Source organism: Pipistrellus kuhlii, unplaced genomic scaffold, assembly GCF_014108245.1.
Source record: "Pipistrellus kuhlii isolate mPipKuh1 unplaced genomic scaffold, mPipKuh1.p scaffold_m20_p_3, whole genome shotgun sequence".
Lineage (NCBI taxonomy): Eukaryota > Metazoa > Chordata > Mammalia > Chiroptera > Vespertilionidae > Pipistrellus > Pipistrellus kuhlii.
The window spans coordinates 164,293,945-164,316,937 of NW_023425529.1; the positions used below are offsets into that span (position 1 = coordinate 164,293,945).

Genomic DNA, 22,993 nt, shown 5'->3' on the forward strand with positions numbered 1-22,993 from the left:
CAGGCCTGGTCCCTCTCAACTGCCCTCCCTTGCAGGCCTGGTCCCTTCCAATTGCCCTCCCCTGCTGGCCATCTTGTGTCCGCATGGGAGCAGGATCTTTGACCACATGGGGGCAGCCATCTTGTGTGTTGGAGTGATGGTCAATCTGTATATTACTCTTTCACTAGATAGGATCAAGGCCTGGTACATGGGTAGGAGCCAGCTGGTTTGCCCTGAAGGGTGTCCTAGATCAGGGTGGGGGTTCCCTTGGGGCATGGGGTGGCCTGGGCAAAGGGCCTGTGGTGGTTTGCAGGCCAGCCATGCCCCCTGGTGACAGAAGCAGAGGCCTTGGTATCTGGAATTTATCTTCTACAATTGAAACTTTATAGCCTGGAGTGGAGGCCTAGGCCAGCCAGGGCTGCAGAAGCTTGGCTTCCTCCATTGCCTGAGGAAACCCTAGTCTCCTGCTCTTTTAGCTCCATGGCTGTCGCCATATCTGTTAGAATTTATTTACCTTCTATAATTGAAACTTTGTACCAGAGTGGAGGCCTGGGCCTGCCAGGGTGTGTAGAAAGCTTGATTTCCTTCATTGCCAAGGAAACCCAAGCCTCCTTCCTATTCTGTGGCCATAGCCATCTTGGGTGGGGTTAATTTGCATACACACTCAGATTGGCTGGTGGGCATGACTTGTGAGTGTAGCAGAGTGATGGTTAATTTGCATATTACTCTTTTATTAGATAGGATAACTTTTATATTGTAAAACTAGGGCTTTCAATTGGTGTTTTTAGTTATATAGTTTACCATTTAAACTTAAATATTATCTTGAAGGAAAACTAGGGCAAAAAGTGAAATTTTTCTTTGAAGTTTGAGAGGCCATATTTTATACATATGGGTATAACTGGAAGTGGTTTTGCTCAGGGAAGCTCTTTCTGATGGATTACAGCCAGTTGGTACAGATTTTATTTAAGAGATAAACCACACACCTGTTCTTCTTTTTAAGTTTTAAGTATATATTACTAAATCGAATATGGGCCAAAGAAAAAAAATTAAATTTATGAAGGCACTAGTTTTGGAAAACTATTGAACCATCCTCAAGAGGATAGTTTGGTGTATCTTAACTGACTAACTTATAATCAGTAATTAGGAGGAAAGAAAGTAGAAGTGATGTTGGTTTATAGCATAAGAGCAGAAAATGAGAAAATAAAAATTTGCATTGAAGACTTACTATCATCTCATCTCTTAATTCTCTCTAGTAAACCCTTAGTAAAGTGTGGTTAAAATTTTTTAAGTATGTTTTCTAATAAAATCAGAACAAGATCATTTGATAATGGTGCATGAGGTTTTATTGATTACGGTACAAACTAAAACAAGAAAAAGAAACATTCATTTAAAAACACCAAAGACCCTTACATAGCAAAGGTTAAGAAATAAATTAAGACTCCTGTTGGGCTGTGCTGGGGGAAGGGTAGGCCTCATTCACTTCGATCCTTGGGCTCTCGGTATTTCCACTGGATGTAGTCAAAGATGTCTTTCTCACTATCCACCGGCAGGGGTTCTCCAGCAACTCCTACAAGAGACAAAAGAATCAAAGGTTTTAGAGGGTTCAGGACTGACAGTTGTATAGGACATACCGTGTTTCTCTCTCATCGATGTTTCTAACTCTCTAGCCCTCTCCCTTACCACTCTGCAAAAAAATCAATTAAAAAAAAAACAAAAAAACATGGGATCAAAGCTACCAGATTTGGCTTGGCACTGAAAGCAATGCTACCTGAATGCTTCAGAAGTCTTGGAGATACATTTTAAAAAACAATAAAGTTTAGACCAATAAAGTTTATTGTTACTGACCATCACAGGTAGAAAGAATTTAATCCACTGTGATAGAGCTAGAATTAATTTCTATCATCATGGGCCTTCAAGTGGGAGCCTGGGAACGTATATGGATTAAAGCCCCATTTGTTGCCTGATGAACTAACAATACAAAGTAATTAACTGGCATAGTTATTTGAAGGCTTTTTAGAGAAATCAAAGTTGCTAAACCAAAATATCTTGAAAAGAACTTTCTCTTCAGATGACTGGGGTTTTCTCTAAGGAACACAAATACTCACCAGTGACTCCTAGAGGACGAATTGTGTATTCATTGATTGTGAAACCCTTTTCTAAGGCATGAGTTCGCATATTCTTATTGAAAATATCACTCCCAGTGAAATAGAGAACACCACAGTAATATTGATCCTTGGGTATCAACCTTAAAAAAAAAGCAATAGAGAAATCTTCTACTACACATTTCAAATGTAGCAAAAATAAGATTCTTAAAAATCAGTTAGATACAAAGCACCTAAAATGTTAGTCTATGTGTCATATAACCTGAAAAGGAGACTATCATTAGGTAAATCATTCAAACTACCCCAACCCTGCAGTTTAGTAAACTATGCTCCGCAAGAGGTGTGGAGAAATGAAAAGCAGTGTCACTTATTGCAATAACTTTCCCCAGGCGGGAAATGACTTTTGAGGTGTGGAAGGCATCCTGATGAGATGGATAGCTAGAGAAAATAAATTAGATTCTGTAGACAGTTATTATTTCTACATTTCAGGCTAACCATTTTCTACAGCAGAAACATAAGGTACTTCAGAATGAAAAGGGATTCTGGGTATTTATGTGAATTCCAAGATAAATAGAGGGAGGGGGGAACGGAAAAAAGAAGGGAAAGTTAATAGGTCAGTGACAAATACCTGATATCAATTCTCCTGTGTGGATATTCCTTTCCATCATTTTTACTGGGAAGCTGGCAAACACCCTGAAATGGATATTTAAAAGAATGTATAATGATATTTTTAAACTAAAAGCTTAATTTTAATTAAATGTTGTTAAATGTGAGGTAAGTTTTGTTTTTATGGAGCATTTTTTAATTTGGAGCACTTTTAACTTAGTTTTTCTATGCACTGTACATTATCACTACCTTCTTATTATACTTCCTGATAATTAAAGAACTACATGCAAGGCAAGGATGAGAGTGATGAGGATTTGGCCTTTGTGAATTCTAAACAACAAGCTAATTGAGGAAAGCATCAAACATGAGAGACAGACCAAAACAAACAGAAAAAAAGCAACTTGGAAAAAATGATTATGCAGGAAAAAGAAAACAAATAAAAAAGCTATTAGAGAAGAAGTAGGAGAGTTTGAAATTGTGGAAACCTCTCAGAAATGAGACCAAAAGAAGAATAATCTAAGATAAGAAAACCAGGGGATTATTTTCTTCCTTCTCTACAAGTGGGTTTTCATTATACTTCTAGTTTTCAAACAGATATTTTCAAGGTCTGTTTTGTTATCTTTTCCTTTTTCAGCAAAATAGGCAAAAATTCTGGACTAGTCAGCAACCCATAAATATGTAAAAAGAACTACAAACATAAGTAAATTTCAAAATAAAACTTTCAAATGCCACATTCTAAGAAAAATATACAAGTGTCAGGCTTCTGATTCTGAAAAGTAGTTGAGTTGGTACATACCACTAAAAGCCATACTTTTTCACTCAGCAACGTAGAAAAGTTAAAATCTAAAATCCAAAATGGGTTGCTATGGCTGAAAGATTAATAAAACCTATTTATGTTCAAAATATGAAACCTACCTTCTTTGGCATTAATAAGTCCCAACTCAACGTTTAAATGAATCAGAAACTACTTCTATCTGGAATTACCATGAGGTATTACCTTTCAGATATGGATGTTTCAATGCCACAGGCAATGATCTTACTGTTCATCTCATCAGAACTAGGTCTTCATCTAATGGCTTAGTTCTTTTCTTCAAGGCTAATTTTATTTCCTGCACTTTTTCTGAAGTGCTAGTGTCAAAGAATTTCTCTGTGTTATTGTACACTAGTGGCCTGGTGCACAAAATTTGTGCAGGATGGGGGGAGGTGTCCCTCAACCCAGCCTGCACACTCTCTAATCTGGGACCCTTCGGGGAATGTCTGACTGCCGGTTTGGGCCCGATCCTAGAGATTGGGCAGTTGGACATCTCTCTAGCAATCCGGGATTACTGGCTCCTAACCGCTCACTTGCCTGCCTGCCTAATCACCCCTAACCACTCTGCCTGCTGGCCTGATCGCTCCCAACTGTCCCCCTACACCAGCCTGCTCACACCCAACTGCCCCCCTGCCATCCTGCTAGCCCCTAACTGCCTCCACTGCCAGCCTGATCACCTCTAACTGCCTCTGCCTCGGCCCTGCCACCAAGTACGACTGGAAGGTCTCCTGGAAGGTCTCTGGGTCTAATTAGCATATTACCTTTTTATTAGTATAGATTGTTCATTAGAGTGGATTAGTTTTGTTGACATTTCAATCAGGTAGCCTCATGCAAGCGTCTGAAATAATGCTCCTCTCAATACCTTAGGGTAGTCAAGGTACTTTTTATTATCTGTTTAATCCTTATTGTAGATATTCCACAGAAAATCATCCAAGGGCAAACTTGCACAGAATGTTAAAATTTGAATGGTACTCCTCATGTATAAATCAAACAGGCAGAGGAATGCAGAGGAAATTGTTTTATCTTTCTTTCAAATGGTATATTCACAGGGAGAATAGCTCAATTATCTAAAGACCATGATTTTACAAGAAGATTTGGAATAACCCTGGCTTCCCTTAAGTTTGATTACTATTAAAGGAATTAATGCTTTGAAGATAACTTGAAAAACACATGAATGGTCATATCTTTAAAACTACTAAATCAATAGTTGTAGGAACAAGAGGTTTTAAAATCAAGTGGATATGGAATGAGAAGGGTTTATTTCATTTTATAAATTGAATTCATTTTGCAGCCAACTTCCTTTCAGAAACCTAGAGATGGTAACTTCTTTGGATATCTCTGCTAATGTTCATGCACTTAGGGTCACTGCTCTCTTCCCCCCAGGTATCTGCTTGTCTAAATCTCCTACCTCAAGGCTTTTCCCAACTCTCACCTTCTCTGCCTCTGACTACCCTGTATGGTACTGTCTCCAGCACGCCCATTGCCCTATGTCCTGCTCTCCCCTTTCTTTTTAAAAAGCCATAATTATTATCTTAACCTAACACACTATACAATTTACTCACTTAAGTTCACCATTATTAAGTCCCTTCCCACACTCCCCAAATGTAAGTTCTACTTAAATTCACTGATAGATCCCAAACTCCTAGAACCTGGAATGTAGTAGATGCTTAATATATACTTGCTGAACTGACTGACTATACCTTCTCACTCTATTAACACTCATTCTCCCCATTTTGTTCTTTCTTATCATGCACAGTAAGGTCTGACCCAGCCTACTCTGTAGCAGTCCCTGGAATTTGGTTGCACATGCACTTCCTAGGCAAAGTTTGTTTTGTTTTGTTTTTTTTTAACTGAGCAGCTACTAGGAAACCCATTTCAACCACCATCAATAAATCTTCATGCTCACATATACTTGGCTACCTACCTTTCCTTTTTAGGTTATACCCAGCCCACCAGCTTATAATTTTTCCTTGTGTTCTTGCTAGCTATATTACTACCACCTTTGTTGGTTTTTCCTCTGGATCTCTCTGAGCACCAGCAGAATACTATTCAGATTGATAAATAAATAAATAAATAAATAAATAAATAAATAAATAAATAAATGCATGCTTCTGCTATGGTATTACATACACTTTCCACAATGCTAAATCTGAAAGCAGGTGGTGCACTTCCCAGTAGGGATTCCAGTGCCTCTCACAGAGATGACTACTGGAGGAGAGTGAGGCCAGAAGGGGAACCAGAACATGCCCAGGCATACAAGGACACTCCTACTATGAAAAACAAAACAAAACAAAACACAAATCCAACCTGTCCAGCTCATATTGTTTTTAGGATTTTTATCTGATTGGATGTACTTTAATTGTAAGATTCATACCTATTTATTTTGAGTAAATTAAAATCAATTTAAATTTTAAAAGATATTCATGGAGCATATATAAACCCTATTTTAAATAAGACCTAGTTTTAGAAACAGATTCAGAGCTCAAAATCTGACAGATTCAGGACAACATTTAATTCTCAAAGACTGACTAGAATTTTTATTCTCACCTTTCCCAAAGTTCTTTTGAAAACAATGAGAAAGCATGACTAACTTAAACAATACACTTTCATAGCCCATAAAAATCACCAGGCTGAATTTAACAACAATGTTTCTACACGTTAAATATACATACCATAAAATTACCATTTTAACCATTTTCATCTGCCCCAAATTAAATTACATACCCATTAAACAATAATTTCCCATACCCCTCTGCCCAGACCCTGGCAACCACCATTCTACTTTCTGAATGACATGGTATTTCAATTATCTATCTCAACCATATTCTTCTACTACCTGTTAAAACCATCGTCAAATGTATTCATGAGACCTGCTAATTCTATCATGTCTGTTCTCCAAAAGATGTCTTTTTCCTTTCAGTTATTCCAAGGAAAGGGAATCCAAACGATCTACAATATATCACATGTGTCAAACACAAGGCCCGCGGGCCAAATCCGTCCCGCCAGGCCTTGCAATGTGGCCCGCACCGCGCTGTCATCACTGCACTCCGCTGCGTTTCCATCACAATGACAGTTTATGACTGTTCAGTAAACCATTTGGCCCGCGATTTAGGCTGGATTTTAGATTTTGGCCCCTTCTCTGATTGAGTTCGACACCTCTAATTATAAAGAGGTAATATGAAAACTAGGCTGGGACTCTGTAACAGGTCAAGACCACACATGAGGAGATGGCACGCACAGGTGAGCGGAACAGAGACGGAGACAGGCTGAGGGCCCTGCCTAAGCCAGTGCAGTGGCTCGGGCAGGGGGCCGAGAGATGCCGCAAGTCAGGCCTGGGTACCGGACCCCCGAAGCGCCGGTACTGCCTTCTGGGGCGCCAATCCGGCCTGACTCCCAAGGAAGATGGCGCTGTGTGAGTCAGGCGCCGATCCCGGCCCCCCGCGGGGTGCCTCCTTGCACAGCGGGAGGTGGGGTGCCTCCTTGCACAGCGGGAGGTGGGGTGCCTCCTTGCACAGCAGGGGGTGGGGTGCCTCCTTGCACAGCAGGGGGTTGGGTGCCTCCTTGCACAGCGGGAGGTGGGGTGCCTCCTTGCACAGCGGGAGGTGGGGTGCCTCCTTGCACAACAGGGGGTGGGGTGCCTCCTTGCACAGCAGGGGGTGGGGTGCCTCCTTGCACAGTGGGAGGTGGGGTGCCTCCTTGCACAGCAGGGGGTTGGGTGCCTCCTTGCACAGCGGGAGGTGGGGTGCCTCGCATTATTTCAATCACACGCTGGGCCTCTCGTGTACATAGAAGTGACCAGTAAAAAAAGGTCAGCTTTTAATACCTTAATCCAAATGTTTCTATTTGCGTTCCTGTTAATTTTTATACAGGGCCGTTTATTAATCTGTTTTTAATCCATTTGCCATTTTTCTTAAATCTTTAAATTTTAATTCCCTAGAAGGACTCCAGGGTTTTGACAGTTCATCATGATGGGTTTCAATTTGAAAATCTCTGCACGTGTCCCCCTGTATGAACTCCCCCGCTGATCATTCCACACAACGTGTTCTTTCCCTGCGTGTTCCAGCACATACCTGATTCCTTTTCTTTCTTTGGTATTATAATAAATTAACACTCTAGGAAATTTTAATCTCACTTACTTTAAAGAATTCTGAGTCAGAGAATATAAAAACGTGATTTTAGGGAAAAACTTATATGTCAAGGTCATTATGGATATTTTAAAAATAGCAGAGTATACCTAATGATCTATTTCAATGGCACAGATATTTACAAGTGGGGAATTTAAAACCAAATTCTTTACTAAAATAGTCTGAGATTAGCATTCTGCTAATTCTTCTTGTTTAAGACCTCATGGATAGTTACTGACTGTAACATTAAGCTACAGTGAGGGCACACCCTCACAACCATTACTGAGCGGTCTTTAAAGTTTTTTTCTGATGTGTTAACTCAAACAAGTACTTACCATGAATTTTGTTTCACCTTTTGACAGAGTATCTGTAATAAAACAGACCTTTTGTAACTGCTCCACCACACGATGTAACAGTTTTGGCTGTAGAATCGTAATTAAGGAATAAGAAAAAGAACAATTACTCTATAGCAAGAAAACATTTTTAACACAAGTTTTCTGATGATCTGTGGAGAAATGCCTATTTTCCTATGTCCTGAGTAAGTACTTTTTCCTTTTAACAGGAAATTCATCTTATTAAATGAAACTTATTTTTAGATACCATCATCTGTCACCAATATCATGATGCACCCAAACAAACATCATTTGTGTTTATCTGTTTCATTAAAACAAAAAAGTTCGCTGTTTCATCTTTAAAAGGCATGTATTCCAAAATAAAAAATGTTTTGCCTTCTTGGGATTTCTAATAGAGGTAAAGTTTCTAAATACAATATTTTTTAATTTAAAAAAATCTTTTAGCCGAAACCGGTTTGGCTCAGTGGATAGAGCGTCGGCATGCAAACTCAAGGGTCCCAGGTTCGATTCCGGTCAAGGGCATGTGCCTTGGTTGTGGGCACATCCCTGGTAGGGGATGTGCAAGAGACGGCTGATGGATGTTTCTCTCTCATCGATGTTTCTGACTTTCTATCCCTCTCCCTTCCTCTCTGTAAAAAATCAATAAAATATAGTTTTTTAAAAAATCCTTTAATGAAAATCTGATTATACAGAGTATTTTTTAAATACCTATGATAGACAATAAATAATTCTGAAAATATTTTACTAAATGTCATCCTTTTCAAGTGTTGGATTGTCCATTCAATTCCTTGTAGAAAGGTATGTACCCCTTTCAACAACTTACTTTTTGCCTTTCACATAATTCAATCAGTACCAAACAATGTGACTTTTCAGAAAGATTAAAATAAAAACTTAGGCCTGGCCAGCATGGATCATTGGTTGAGCGTTGACCTATGAACCAAGAGATCACGATTCCATTCCTAGTCAGGGCACATGCCCGGATTTTGGGCTCGACCCCCAATAAGGTGCATGCAGGAGGCAGCCAATCAATGATTCTCTCTCATCACTGATGTTTCTCTCTCTCCCTCTCTCCCTCTCTCTGAAATCAACAAAATATATATTAAAAAAAAAAAAAGCTTATTCAGAAAATGGACAACTATCATTTAGAAAAATGATGCTCATTGCTATGTAAGATTGATCGCATTGATTATAAATTGAAGTACCTGTTTGTTTGACTCAGAGGTAAAACTTGGATGGGTCAGAAGAACATCCATGTCGCCACTGGACTCTGCACCTATGATAACAGAGAAAATGTATGGAATTCTTCATGTAAATTTACCTATGAGACAAACAGAGCCATGGGGATGACACACATAGAAGGGCCTTACTTCTCATAGCATGGGGCTTGCTGTATATAAAGTCTACCATATGTTTTGAAAATACTGACTGCAAGGCCCTACCCAAGGAGATTCTTATTTAGTAGGCTTGCAGCAGGGAATCGCAATGTGTATGTTTTTGAAACTTCCTAGGTGTTTTTGATGTACAGACTTGAATAACTTGTTAACTCTAATCTTCTCATTCTTCAAGTTTTCCATATTTGCAGAATGAGATGATTAGAGTTAACAAGTTATTCAAGTCTGTACATCAAAGTCTGTGGAGAGACAAACTTACTTAAAATCATACAGTGACAGATTTGGCCTGAGAACCCAGGTATTTTGGCCCCAATCCAATGTCCTTTCTACTTATCAATAATTATGGATTTAGTCCTTTTCTATCTCCAACTCTAGATTCTTACAGCAGCTACCCAGAGAATTGCTTAGAGCCTATCACCTACTTCCAAGCAAAACTCCAGTGTGGTCGGACATTGTCAGATATCTTTCTAAACATTTTAAATAAAATTTTTCTATTCTAATTATTAAAGTTTATACTTTTAAACTTATATTACCCTTCCAAATTTTTGAGACCACAATTGTATAGCTTTGCTCCTATTCACATAGTAAATTGACATCAGCAGAACCTGGTTGTTGTGAGAATTGGTGCTTCTGAGATATTATTCTTAGATCCATTAAAGAAAACTTAAAAAATACAAAAAGTAAAACAAACAAAAACTACCCACAGATTCACTTGCATCTAGCCATAAAACCACTATTAGTATTTTAACACACCCAAAACTATTGTAAATTTTATTAAAATTAGTCACTAAAATATCAACCTATAATAAATCCAGTATGGATTTCTCTAATTTTCATATATATATTTCCATCTACAAATAAATAAACTTAATTAATACTATTGGATCTAAGCAAATCTGTTAAGTAACACAAATTACATCTTTTTTGTTGTTAATCCTTACCCGAGGATATTTTTCCAATGATTTTTAGGGAGTAAAAAGGGAGGAGCAGAGACAGAGACAAACATAGATGTGAGAGAGACATATTAATTGCCCCCCACATGCACCTGGAATGGGCCAGGAATCAGCCTGCATGTGCCCTTGAGCCTGCATGTGCCCATGACCAGAACTGAACCTGAGAAGCTTCAGTCTGTGGGCTAACGCTCTATCCATTGAACCAAACTGGCTAGGGCACAAATTACAATCTTTTTAATCCATGTTTTTTTATATACACTAAACAATTTTAACATCAAGGCATGAATAACCTGAGATTAAGAAGTGTATTACCTCTTCTGAAACTGCCACAGACTGTAGCAATGTATTCAGAATCCACTTTTTTAACTTCATTTAGTACAATATCCTAATAGGAGAAAAATTAAGTCAGTATTCTAAAAATGGCTTTTCAGAGTGACACTGTCAATTCTAATCAAAGAATATAATCCAGCACACTCTTACTTGCATTTGTAACATCTCTTCACGAGGAATTCTTTTCTCAAAGTCCTCAAAATATCTATAAAGACAGAATAAATAGGTAAGATTTGTGTGACATTTAAATCTTCTTAAAAATTAAATTTCCTACTATATCAAGTGTCCTTATATCATCAGATGATTAAAAAATCAAAATTAAAATTCATTAAGACAACAGTAAAACTGAGGTAGAAAAGGTTTATTCCTCAAACTTGATCAAAATCCTTACACGCCATCCTTTCTGCTATTCCAGATACTCCATCTAAACTTATTTATAAATAAACTTCACATTCACATACCAAGAATAAATAAATTTAAGTTAGTACACTTCCAAATTAGACTGTTCCCTATTGACAAGTCAAGGGGTTATAATTTATTGTCTTTGAATCATGTAAAATTATTGTATTTTAAAATATCTTAGTAGGATCTTGCAACATAAACAAACCCAGACATTATTCTATTTGAAAGAAGCCAAAAGACCACATATTGTATTATTTCATTTATATGAAATGTCCAGAATAGGCAAATCTATAGAGACAATAAGTAGATTAGTAGTTGCCAGGAGCTGGGGAGTAGAGATGGAGGACTGGAGAGAAATGGGAGTGACTGTTAATGTGACAAGCAACAAAAATGGTCTAAAATTTGGTTAGTGACGGTTATACAACTCTGTGAATATACTAAAACCCCTGAAAAAGTAAACTGATGAACAAAATAGATCCAGAGACATGGATGCATGCAACAGACTGACAAATCTCAAATGAAGTGGAGGGGGAGAGGGAGGGGGTAGGAAGAGATTAACCAAAGAACTTATATACATATATGCATAATCCATGGACAATAACTCAGTGAAGGCCTGTAGAGGGAGAAGTGGGGAGGAGGAGAGAAAGGGGTTAAATGGGGGAAAGGAGACAGATGTAATACCTTCAACAATAAAGATAAATTAAAAAATTTAAAAATAAAACCAATGAATTTGTACTTTAAGTGGTTAAATTATATGGTATACGAATTACAAGATTGTTATAAAAATATTATCTAAGTATGAAATAGCATCTAAGAATAAAGCACCGGCTCAAAACCAATTCTCACAACTAAGTTCTTAGATCTCTATTTACTATGTAAATGCAAGGATAGTGAGAACTATACCACCCTGGTCTCTTAATATGCTCAAATTTTTGGAAGAGCAGCATAATAGTATGGTAAAGCATCAACAGATGCTTTTATTAGGTTATTAGGTTATTAGGACTGAATTGCCAACAAGACTTAAGACTAGAGGAAAGAAACATGCTTATGCATGTATTCACAATACATAGCTTATGCACTATGTATCCCTATCTAATAAAAAGGAATATGTTAACTGACCCTCACGCCATCACAAAGGTGGCAGCGCCCACAGCCAATAAAAAGGGAATATGCTAATTGACCACCCTTCCCTCAAAGATGGAGGCACCCACAGCCACAAGATGGCAGCGCCCAGTCCCCTCAGCCCTGCTGGGTGGCAGGTGTGTGGCCAGGCCAGGCCTGCCTGCCTCTGGAGTCACCCAGTCCCCTCAGCTGCCCAGGGCCAACCCGAGGCATAGGGAAGCCTTGGATGGCGACTGCCCAACCGCCCAGGGCCACCCGAGGCTCAGGTAACCAGGGCTGGCTGAGGCTTGTGCTACCAGCAGTGGCAGCAGCAGAGGTGTGATGGGGCATCGCCTTCCCCTGATGGCCGAGTCACTCCCACCCCTGAGGGCTCCCGGACTATGAGAGGGGGCAGGCTGGGCTGAGGGACCTCCCATCCAGTTCATGAATTTTCATACACCTGGTCTCCAGTTTTAAATAATTAGAAAGGGGGTTCCTGATTATATCTGGTACACAACACAAATAATAGCTAATGCTGATATACAACATGCCTATTAGTTATTCCATTATTGTTATTTAAGTGCTTGGTATTTTTCTTCTTTTTTTAATTTAGTGTTTCAAGTTCATGTCCTATCTTCTGAGGTAGACTCTAAACTTCATAAGAGCAACACTGAGCCTATTCATATCCTTACCACAGATCTAGTGTAGTGCTTTGTATAATGAAAGCATGAAATAAACACCCACTGACTCACTGATGCACTCTATTCTATGCATTTTCAGAGGGAATTCCCTACAAAAGTTAAGAAGAATGAGGGGAAAACTCAAAACAGGCAAACTAGAAAGCAGTAGCAAAACATGTGAATACAGGCATATTCTCTACATGTGTCTGCAACAAATCTTAGCATTTCTGAATAGAGAAATGGTTGTTTAGCTAAGTTTGAAGAATTATTATGATGTATGAAAGAATTGCTATAAAAAATTTTACTTTTACGTTTCCAGAGTCAAAGAAAATTTGCCACCTTACTTCAGCCCAATTCGCTGATGATGGTTCAATTTATCTTCATTTTTTCTGAGATCTGTATAAAAGATAAAGTTGAGGTGCTGATTCAAACATTTTTTGGGGAAAATGGTAAATTCAATGATCCTATTTACAAAAAAAAAAACTACATGGAAAATACATTAAAATTACTTTGAAAAGACAGTAAAAAAATTTACCTAAAAAGAATTAGATAAAAGTCACTCTTCAAATTAACATAATAAAACACTAACAGTTATTTCATATCATTTTTTTATTTACTGAATCAAAAGTTTAATTAGTTACATGGAACAGTAGATAAAACATACCAAGATCTGACCAAATTTCATTGACTATAGCACAAAGCAGCCTTACAAGAACTATATTGCTTTATTTAAGGTTAACAGCAGCAGTATAACCACAACTTCTGAATGTATTATGAGTAACTAAGTTCATTTGTATTGCTCATTTGTTTATTCACTTCTTCATTTAGTTAACATTTATTGAATACCAGTTTGTGTAGAAACTGTGCTAAAAATCTTGTTAAAAAGAGATGTGTTTTTACTTTTTTATTTTAAAAACTGTCATTTCCTAACATACCTTAAATCTAAAAGTGGCTTAGTACCACTTAGATGTTCCTTTATTGGGCATGAATACAAGAGTAAGCTTTTAAAGATAACTATGCTTCACAAGCAATTCCTATAATCACCCATATATTCACCTAAATTCTCTCTGGAAATGTAAAATGGAGAAGAATAAGTATATTTATAAAATATGAAGCACTTAATATTTCTCATAGTTGTATATACACAGAAAACAATGAAGTATATGACTGAAATGAAACAGAAATATTGAGTTTGTTTTATGGATATGATATATCAACAGTTATTATATTATAGATCTGTGAAATGATAATGTAAAAACCCTACAAAAGTTAAGAGAATGAGGGGAATTATAGATCCTTCACACTCTCAAGGGATACAACTGAATACCTTTGAAAAACAAATTCTTGACCCCATTTTCAGTATATGCCTTAAGCAGAAAAGCACAACCCTCAGAGATGCAGATATAACAGAGGTCATTAACTAGCCATGTGACTCACACAAATTCTTAGTAATATTATTAATTAACCATACTTCTTAAGAAACAGTTACTATTTTTAATTACTTCAGTAGGCACCAAGCATTGTGCTAAGTGCTTTACATATATTATTTCATTAAATCACATGAGACAGAAATTATACCATTCTGTAGCTGAAAAACTGAAGCACCAATCATTCATTCTTAATGAACTCATTGCTTACAAGTAGTTGAACCCATTAATTTTAAACCCTAAATGCCAGATATACTGAATGAATCTATATATATATATATATATATATATATATATATATATATATATACACCCTTGAAATGTATGAAGAATAAATATTTAAATGACTGCTATATTAGATTTAAGAAAAATGTTTTATATTACTATTTTTATCACTTCTTTGAAAGCAAAAATTCAATAAGCAAAACAAGTCTCTTACAGAATCTTTCTCAATATACAAAACTTGGCTTTTAAGCTGAATGTAGGAGTTTGTTGTTTAAAATTCTATTAACGAACAAAGTTTATTTACATCAATTAAAACCTGCAAATGAAATCACTGCCTTAAAACCAAAAGCCATTTCTTGTTCTTCTTCTGAGTTAAGATGGGAATCTAAACTACTCTGTATATCTATTCTCTAATGTAAAGTTAAAAAAAAAAAATCTGTATCAGTTGTATCTAACTGAGAAAGGGTTTTTTTTTTTGTTTTTTTTTAATATGTTTTTATTGATTTCAGAGAGGAAGGAAGAGGAGAGAGATAGAAACATCAATGATGAGAATCATTGATCAGCTGCCTCTTGCACATGCTCCAATGGGGATTATGCCTGCTTCCCAGATACATGCCCTTGACTGGAATCGAACTTAGGACCCCCGAGTCCAGGCCAACACTCTGTCCAATGAGTCAAACCAGCTAGGGTGAGTAGGGAATTTTTTCAAGTTCTGGTTTGTTAGAACATTACCATATTTACATACTCACCTTCTAATGTTTTAATTCCTTCATCTACAAACTTCCTCGCAGCAGATGGACTACAAGAAAGAAACACATTATTTCATATCAAGTGAAACTTAGGATTCTTGAAACAAATACTTATGTCTTCTCTTGTTAAACATAAAAGAGTTACTATTGAAGTGAACAAGACTTGCTAAAATGGTGCATGGTAATTTGGGTAATGTTCAATTTCATCCCAAGAGAGGAATTCGTAAAGCCTCAATCTAGGAATACAACCATAAACTTAGACATGAAAAAGATATTTCAACAGTTAGGTGGCCTTTTACCCATGTCTTTTATTCATAAAAAACATACAGGTACTTGAAAACTATTCATTCTTTCATGAGATTTGCTGAGGGCCTAATATGTACCAGATAACACTGCTAGGTGCTAAAAATACAACAGGAATAACACAAATAAGGGTGTTGGTCTTACCTATTTACATTCCAGTGGGTAGAGTGAATAAATACATATATGAACAAATAAATAAAAAATACCTGGCACATGAATTAAAATAGAGAAACATAGCAGAATGCTTAGGTACTACTTTAAATTGAGTGGTGAGGGAAGGCCTCTGAGATATTTAAACTGAGAATGGAATGACAAAGAGCCTATTCACAGAAACTGATATTCATGGCAAGAAGACAATGTAGCATAGAAAAAACAGAACTGAAAGGGAGTCAGGAAACAGTTCTAATTCTGATTCTGCCACACTTTTCTCACTTTCTGTATGCAGTTTTCTTGTCTGGAAAAAGGGAACAATATAATAGATACCCTATAAAACAACTTTTAACTAAAATTGCATAATTGCCTTTGGTCCCCAAAGAGTCAAGCTCATTTTCAGTAGACTAAGTTTAAGAATGTAATCTATTTTAGAGTAATGTTCATAAAAATGTTGCCATATAAAAAAATCATCATTATATCTAAAAAAAATTCTCATTCCACGAAGATGATAGTTAAGTAAAGCATGACAGCCTTAATATTTCAATGTTCATCTTTGTCTAGTGTCAAAGAAGCCTCTTTTCATGCTAGTTCAAATTTTTAGATAAATATTCTGTCATTAAAAAAATGTTTGAGAGCTTGTTTCACATTCAAAAGGTACTATGCTAGGTGCTATGGAAATAAAAGCTTAAATGTTTAAGATATCACGCTCAAAGAGGCAAATGAGGTTTAATCTGGGAAACACAATAAGATGTACGAAGAGCAAGTGTTAGTGGAGTTTAGAGGAAGAAGAAATCATTTCCGGCTGGGGAATCAAACTGGCCTCATAAAGGAGGTAACACTAGCCTTGGATGAGACCTTCACAGTAAAAGCAACAACTAGAGAACCAGCTTCACATATGCAACATATGGAAGAGCAAACTGTGTGGGCAAAGCCACAGACAGGCAAAGAGGCAGGTTTTGAAGAGAAAAGCATGCATTTTAGTTTGGCTGACATAAAAAATTAAGCCAACCCCACATTGTGTCTGTTTAAAAAATAGTTCTTGCCCTGGCTCAGTGGGTTGGAGTGTATTATAATATCATAGACCAAATAGGCGCTGGTTTGAAATCCTTCTTCTCTCCCTAAAAATCAATAAAAACATATCCTTGGGTCAAGATTAAAAAAAAGTAATAGTTCTTACCCAATGCCAGTAACTCGAGTCAGGAAATTGATAGATGAACTTGTATCATCCTGCCGAATCTATAAGGGGGGGCAGGGGGGGGGGGGAAACATGACAATGATTTAGGAATGCTTCAAGGGCTCAAATGATCTTATTGGAAACATACCAACACTTACATGTGTCTGGATAACCCTTAAAGGAGTATTCATATAAATCTAGGTGGTTATAAGTGACTAGAGGCCCAGTGCACAGGTTTGTGCACGGGTGGGGTCGGGCTGGCTTGGCCAGCCCCAACTGGGGTGGATCAGGGCTGGGCCTGTAGGGAGGATGGTCCACCCCGATTGGGCCAATCAGGGCTGGCTTGGGGGAGGGACAATGGGAGGTTGGCAAGTAGCCTCATAGCGACCAGTCCTTCTGGTCGTTCCAGTCCCTGGCTTTTTATATGTATGTATATACATACACACACACACACACACACACACACACACACACACACACACATCGTATATAAATAACAGAGCAGCTAAAGATGTCTCATCTCTAACTTATCCAATACTCTTAAATAACATTCATGAAAAACCAAAAGTGATATAATTACTCTCATAAGAGTGAAATAAAACCATAGCAATACTTGGAAGAGTTTAAGCATTGAAGTTCTAAAAGATAATACCTTTTAGTCAAAGTTTATAATCTCCCTCCTAAATGGTTCTGGAAATATGAAGATAATTCTATTATATATGTAAATAGTCTCTTAATTGCTACATAAAATAAGTGAACATTCTATAGAATATTCTTAAAAATGAGACACTCAAAGCCATAAACTCCCCTCTTCTCTTTTCCTTCTGAGTCTCTCGAGTCAGTGACATCAATCACCTGCAATGGTGCTCCATGACAGCTGCCATAAAGACAGACACACACACACACTAAGACAGACACAATAACCAAATAAGCAAATAAATACATTAAAATTTTACCTTTTCCAGTTTACGCAATTTTCCAGTTGCTAAAAATTCATCAATCTTTTCAGCAATTTTTGTTCCAACGCCGGGCTACATAAAAAATTAAAAACACAGAAGTTATGTAAATGTAATGTTTTCCAAATCTCTAAAAAATAAAGTACAAAATTAAAAACAAATGATTATCCTAAGACAAGTTTTAAAACAAAGAACAAAGAAATTGGGCCTCAGTAAAAAATATAAAATACTTAAATGATTGACAAAAGAGAAGCCCTAGCAAAACAATTCTAAATGACCTGTTTTTTAAAAATTACCTTCTGTACCTGGCTGGTGTGGCTCAGTGGTTGAGCACTGACCTATGAGCCAGGAGAACACAGTTCAATTCCTGGTCAGGGTAAATGCCCGGGTTGCAGACTTCATCCCCAATGGGGGAAGTGCAGGAGGCAGCTGATCAATGCCTCTCTCTCCTTCTTTCTCTCTCTCGTGGATGTTTCTATCTTCTATCCTTCTCTGCTCCTCTCTAAAATCAATAAAAACATAAAAAAAGGGGGGGGGGGGACTGCTAAGTTTTCTCATTTTCTATGTCAGAAGATACTGACCCAAAGCAATTTAGAGCCAGGCTATTTTTTATAACTAATATTATAAAGTATAAGGCAAAATACTTATTCTGAAAATCTCAGATTTCTAGAATTATGGAGAAGCACTCATATGCATCAGAAAGTATGTCTGTTCAAAAGTAACAGTGAAAAAATTATAATAGTATAATAAAATGGAATAAAAATGACATTTTCATATTAAGTCCAATCTTATGCAAAAGGAATTTTGGGTACTTCTGGGTTCTTTTTAGGGATATACCATAACTGAGATTTGGAATGAAGTGCATCAAAGTTTGACAGAAGTTTGCCTTTAATAAATGATTGGGCTATTTACAATTAACATAAAAAGGGAAATTCAATGGTGATAAAAGGGGAACAGAATGGGAGCAGAAGTGGCTTCTGAGGTTTAACACTGGATCAATTCAACAACATAGAAACTTAGAATTAAAGTCTAATGTATTAATAACTTGCCTGGCTCATCTATTTGGGGAGGATGTATTGATGTTGAGAACTATTATAACACAAAGGATTTAAAACCTAGACATCATACCATGATTTGTATTGAGTAATAAATTCAAGATGAAGATGTGGTACATGACTAAAGTGTATAATCTGTCACTTAGTCATAAAGTACAAGATTTATGGTAATGTTAAGACTTTGAAAGGTGAAAATATAAGAACAGTTATAGTTTACATGCTAAAGGTTTTCATGAGAAAATTAAGGACAATCAAATAGCAATATTTAAATTCTAGAGGACTTTGAAAACACATAAAGAACAACAGAAGGTGATAACTATCAGGAGACTAATCAAAAGCCATGCCAGTTTGACATCTTTAAGAAAAAATTAATAAGCCATGGCCAGTGTGGCTCAGCTGGTTGGAGCATCATCCCATATACTGAAAGGTTGCAGATTCAATTCTGGATCAGGGCACATTCCCAAGGTGAAGGTTCCATCCCCCCGGGGGCATGTATAATACAAAAGGCCACCAATCAATGTTTCTCTCTCACATCGATGTTCTCTTTCTCTCCCCCCACCTCCCTTCCCTCTAAGATCAATAACCATATCCTGGTTGAGGATTTTAAAAAATAATAAAAGAAAAAAATGAAAAAGGTATGGTCCTTAATTTTTAAGAACTTAGAGTCTTTTAGTGAGATTTAGATGAGAGAATAATCTGATTATCAATAAGTACACTTTCCCGGGATAATATTAACATTACTATTACAAATTATCAAGGATGCGACCTTCTAGAAATTGTGACACTGCTAGCATACAGGGCTTTATGGAAATTACAGAGGATAGGGCTAAATGCCATAATATATAAAGGGGTTTGTTTAATCATGTGCTTATTAACAGGTAAAATCTCTTTGGGAACACTAACTCATGTAAGTTCCTATATGTGGGGATCAGAAAAAGGTATATGGGGACCAGATATGCTGTCTCCATACTCTTCTTCAGGACTACGCTCAAATTAAAAATGAGTGAGTACATGCATTAAATGGAAAAATAGAGAAAAAAAATTTAATTACACGTTTAAAAATTTTTAAACTCATCCCTCTCCCAATCAAAACACTTTGAGCTTGAAGTATGCTTGAAGCAAAATAAATATTATTCCAATAAGTCCATACAGTGAAATTTGCCTGTGTAGGCCAAGGCAGCTTCAAAGAGGCAAATTTAGCTTATGGGAGCCCACCAAATTCGTATATGTGTGAATTCGTCAATCAACTTGCTTACTAAACTTACCAGTTTCTTAGCTTCTGCTCCACTCTTTATTTTGTCTGGGTACTTTGCTATCACAGATGCTGCTTTCCTATAAGAAAAAAAGAAATTAGAAATCCAGTAAGGACTTAATTTTTCTTAAACTGGAATACACATACAAGCAAATATGCAGCTTAAACTTTCATTGAGATAATTCATTTTCCATATCTATAAAACACACACAGAGATGAGTTGAAACCACATACCTCTCTATTAGAGATATATCTTGAAAATACTCACAACTGAGACCTCAAAATTACAACTAAATTATAGAACAACTATAAAAAAGAATCAGTCAGAAATAAAGGATACACTAACTGAAATAAAGAATAACTTACAGGGAATCAACAGTATAGTAGATGAAGCCAAAAATCGAATCAGCAATTTGGAATATAAGGAAGCAAAAAATACCCAATCAGAACAGCAAAATGAAAAAAGAATCCAAAAAGTGAGGATAGTGTAAGCAGCCTCTGGGGCAACTTCAAGCACACCAACATTTATGTCATGGGGGTGCCAGAAGAAGAAGAGAGCAAGAAGTTGAAAAACTATTTTTTTAAAAATGATAGGAAACTTCCCTAACCCGGTAAATAAACATATAAGTTCAGGTACACAGAGAGTCCCAAATAAGATAATCCCAAAGATGCCCACCCCCAAGACACATCACAATTAAGATGCCAAAAGATAAAGAGAAAATCATAAGAGCAGCAAAAGAAAAGCAGTTAGTGACCAACAAGGGAGCTCCTGTAAGACTGTGAGCTGATTTCTCAACAGAAACTTTGCAGGCCAGAAAGGAGTGGCAAGAAATACTCAAAGTGATGAAAAGCAAGGTCCTACTCTACCCAGCAAAACTATCAATTAGAATCAAAGGACAAGACTAAACATTTTCTCTCTGAAGCCTGCTGTGACTCAAATTATAGGTTTGAAAATATCTCTTGACTACTACATCATCAAATGTGCGGATGATAGGACAATTACTTTCTATGGGAAGCCATAGGAGGTAAAGTAGAAGAGTATAATTCTTTTTAGATTATGCTGGCTGGGAAGGGAAGGAGGAAGTTGAGTTCACTTTTGGAAAAGTAAAGATCAAGGGGATGCAGATGTAAAAAATCTGGAAAAAAGCCCAGTGCGATACATATTTGGAGTCACTGACATAACCAGTATACAAAGCCACTAAGAATGATAAGATTGCCAAGAAAGTGAGAGGAGAGTCTGAGGGCAGATCTCTAGGCACTGCCATTTTAACACAGAAGACAAGAGGTGAAAGAACAGATGGTTGTGCTGTCACAGAAGTCAAGGGTAAGAATGACTTCTGAATAGAATGAATAGAATGAGCTAGTAGTGGATGTCACTGAGAATCTGATAAGATGTAGGTGAGGGCATTTTCCGAGGTTCGGCAGAACGGAAATCCTACTGCAATGAGAATAAGAAGGCCAGGCCAAGAACACAGATCCCTCAAGGTTAACTGTCAAGTGGAAGAGAGAGATAAGGTCCAAGTCAGAGGGGCGTGAAGAAGATTGCTTTGTTTTTTGCTTTGAAGAGCTGAGGGATTAGGATGTGTTTATAGGCTAAGGATCAGAAGCAAGTGGAATAATGTCTAGAAAAAGGCCCCCAGTGAGACGAACAAGGATGGGATCCAAAAAGGTGACAGGATAAGTAAGGCACAGACGAACCAGAGGGGAAAATGTGTTTCCTTGAACCACATCTATTTCACAGCACAGTCCTCCTCCACTGTCTTTCATGTACGTGAAAGGCAAACTGGGTCTTCAGCAATTCATGGTTAAATCCGAGCTGGACTGAACTGATCTTACAGAGCTCTGCCCAAGTTCTGATATTGCAGTAAGGTACCACTAGCCAGTGCCTTCAGTCTTTGTTTTTGTTTTTTGTGTTTTTTTTTTCTCCTCTTGCAGATGGCCCGAATACACACGGGCCCCTCCACCCTGTTCATGGCCACACATCCCGGAGGGGAGGGCAAGTGTAGTCCCCAGAGAGCGCGGCAGGCGCCGTCCCACCTATAAGCGTTGTACTTGTGGATCGCCTGGTTCACGTTCTTCTCAAAGTTGGCGAGTTCTGAAAAAGGCAACAGGAGGCTCCGGGTGAGCAAGAACCACGAGTGTAAACAAACGAGAGCCGAGTTTCCCGAAAGGGGAAGTGACAGCCTCTAATCTTCCAGGGCGGGGACCCACCCCTGCTCCGCGGGCCGAGCCCACAGCAGCCCCGGCGGTGACCAGACGTCCCGACTTTTAACCATTTAACCATTAATCAAATCTTTCCAAAAATCGAGACTTTTTTAAAACGACGCGGGACAAATTGTTAAAAATCGTAAAGATTCAAATCTTTCCAAAAATCGAGACTCCTTTAAAACGCCGCGGGACGCGGGACAAATGGTTAAAAATCGGGACTGTCCCGCCGAAAGCGGGACGCCCGGTCCCAGCAGCGCTGACGGACCGCCGGCCGCGGGCGCGGAAAGCAGATCCGCACGGAGGCTCCCCGCTGCGAGGCGCCGATCCTCTCCCCCGGGCCGGGCTGTCGGGCCGGGAAAGGGAGCAGGGGAAGGCCATGGGGAGGCAGGAACGGAGAAAGCCAGCGGCCCCCCCGGCGCCCGGCTCACCTGTGAGCATGTCGGTGATCCCCCCGTTGAGCGTCTCCTGCGGCGCTTTCCGTTTGCTCATGGCGGCCGGCACCTGAGAGCCTGAGTGCGCTGAGCCGGGCGCGGGACCCTCGCCCCGCTGGAAGGGGGACAGGGACGCGGAGAGGTGGGTAGGACCGGCCCAGCCCCCGGACAGGCAGCCGCGACCGGCGGAACAATGGCTGCCACTGACAGGAGGCGCGGCGCTCGGCG

General features: G+C 38.2%; 1 protein-coding gene across 5 annotated transcripts; it reads right to left on the bottom strand.

Moving 5' to 3' along the window:
- Positions 1–1,304: 1,304 nt before the first annotated feature.
- Positions 1,305–22,989, bottom strand: POLB (DNA polymerase beta). 5 transcript variants are annotated; one of them, XM_036455007.2, is made up of 14 exons: positions 22,763–22,989; positions 22,164–22,221; positions 20,140–20,206; positions 17,820–17,894; positions 16,867–16,925; positions 15,234–15,283; positions 13,177–13,228; positions 10,800–10,854; positions 10,632–10,704; positions 9,178–9,248; positions 7,958–8,044; positions 2,710–2,774; positions 2,085–2,224; positions 1,305–1,546 (listed from the first exon to the last, which is right to left on the bottom strand). In XM_036455007.2, exons 1-14 carry the CDS (start codon positions 22,821–22,823, stop codon positions 1,452–1,454), a joined length of 1,008 nt encoding a protein of 335 aa, XP_036310900.1. In that variant the 5' UTR covers positions 22,824–22,989; the 3' UTR covers positions 1,305–1,451. The 5 variants fall into 5 exon arrangements, with proteins under 5 accessions (XP_036310900.1, XP_036310902.1, XP_045444802.1 ...); XM_036455009.2 differs by having other exon boundaries at positions 2,025–2,224; positions 22,763–22,977; XM_045588846.1 differs by lacking the exon at positions 7,958–8,044 and having other exon boundaries at positions 22,763–22,977.
- Between the last annotated feature and the right edge of the window lie 4 nt (positions 22,990–22,993).

Coding starts and splice junctions, on each gene's coding strand:
- POLB (XM_036455007.2), bottom strand. CDS start 22,823: ATGAGCAAACGGAAAGCGCCGCAGGAGACGCTCAACGGGGGGATCACC. Junction 8,045..9,177: donor CCTCTGAGTCAAACAAACAG/GTACTTCAATTT, acceptor ACGATTCTACAG/CCAAAACTGTTACATCGTGT. Junction 1,547..2,084: donor TCGTCCTCTAGGAGTCACTG/GTGAGTATTTGT, acceptor TGTCTCTTGTAG/GAGTTGCTGGAGAACCCCTG.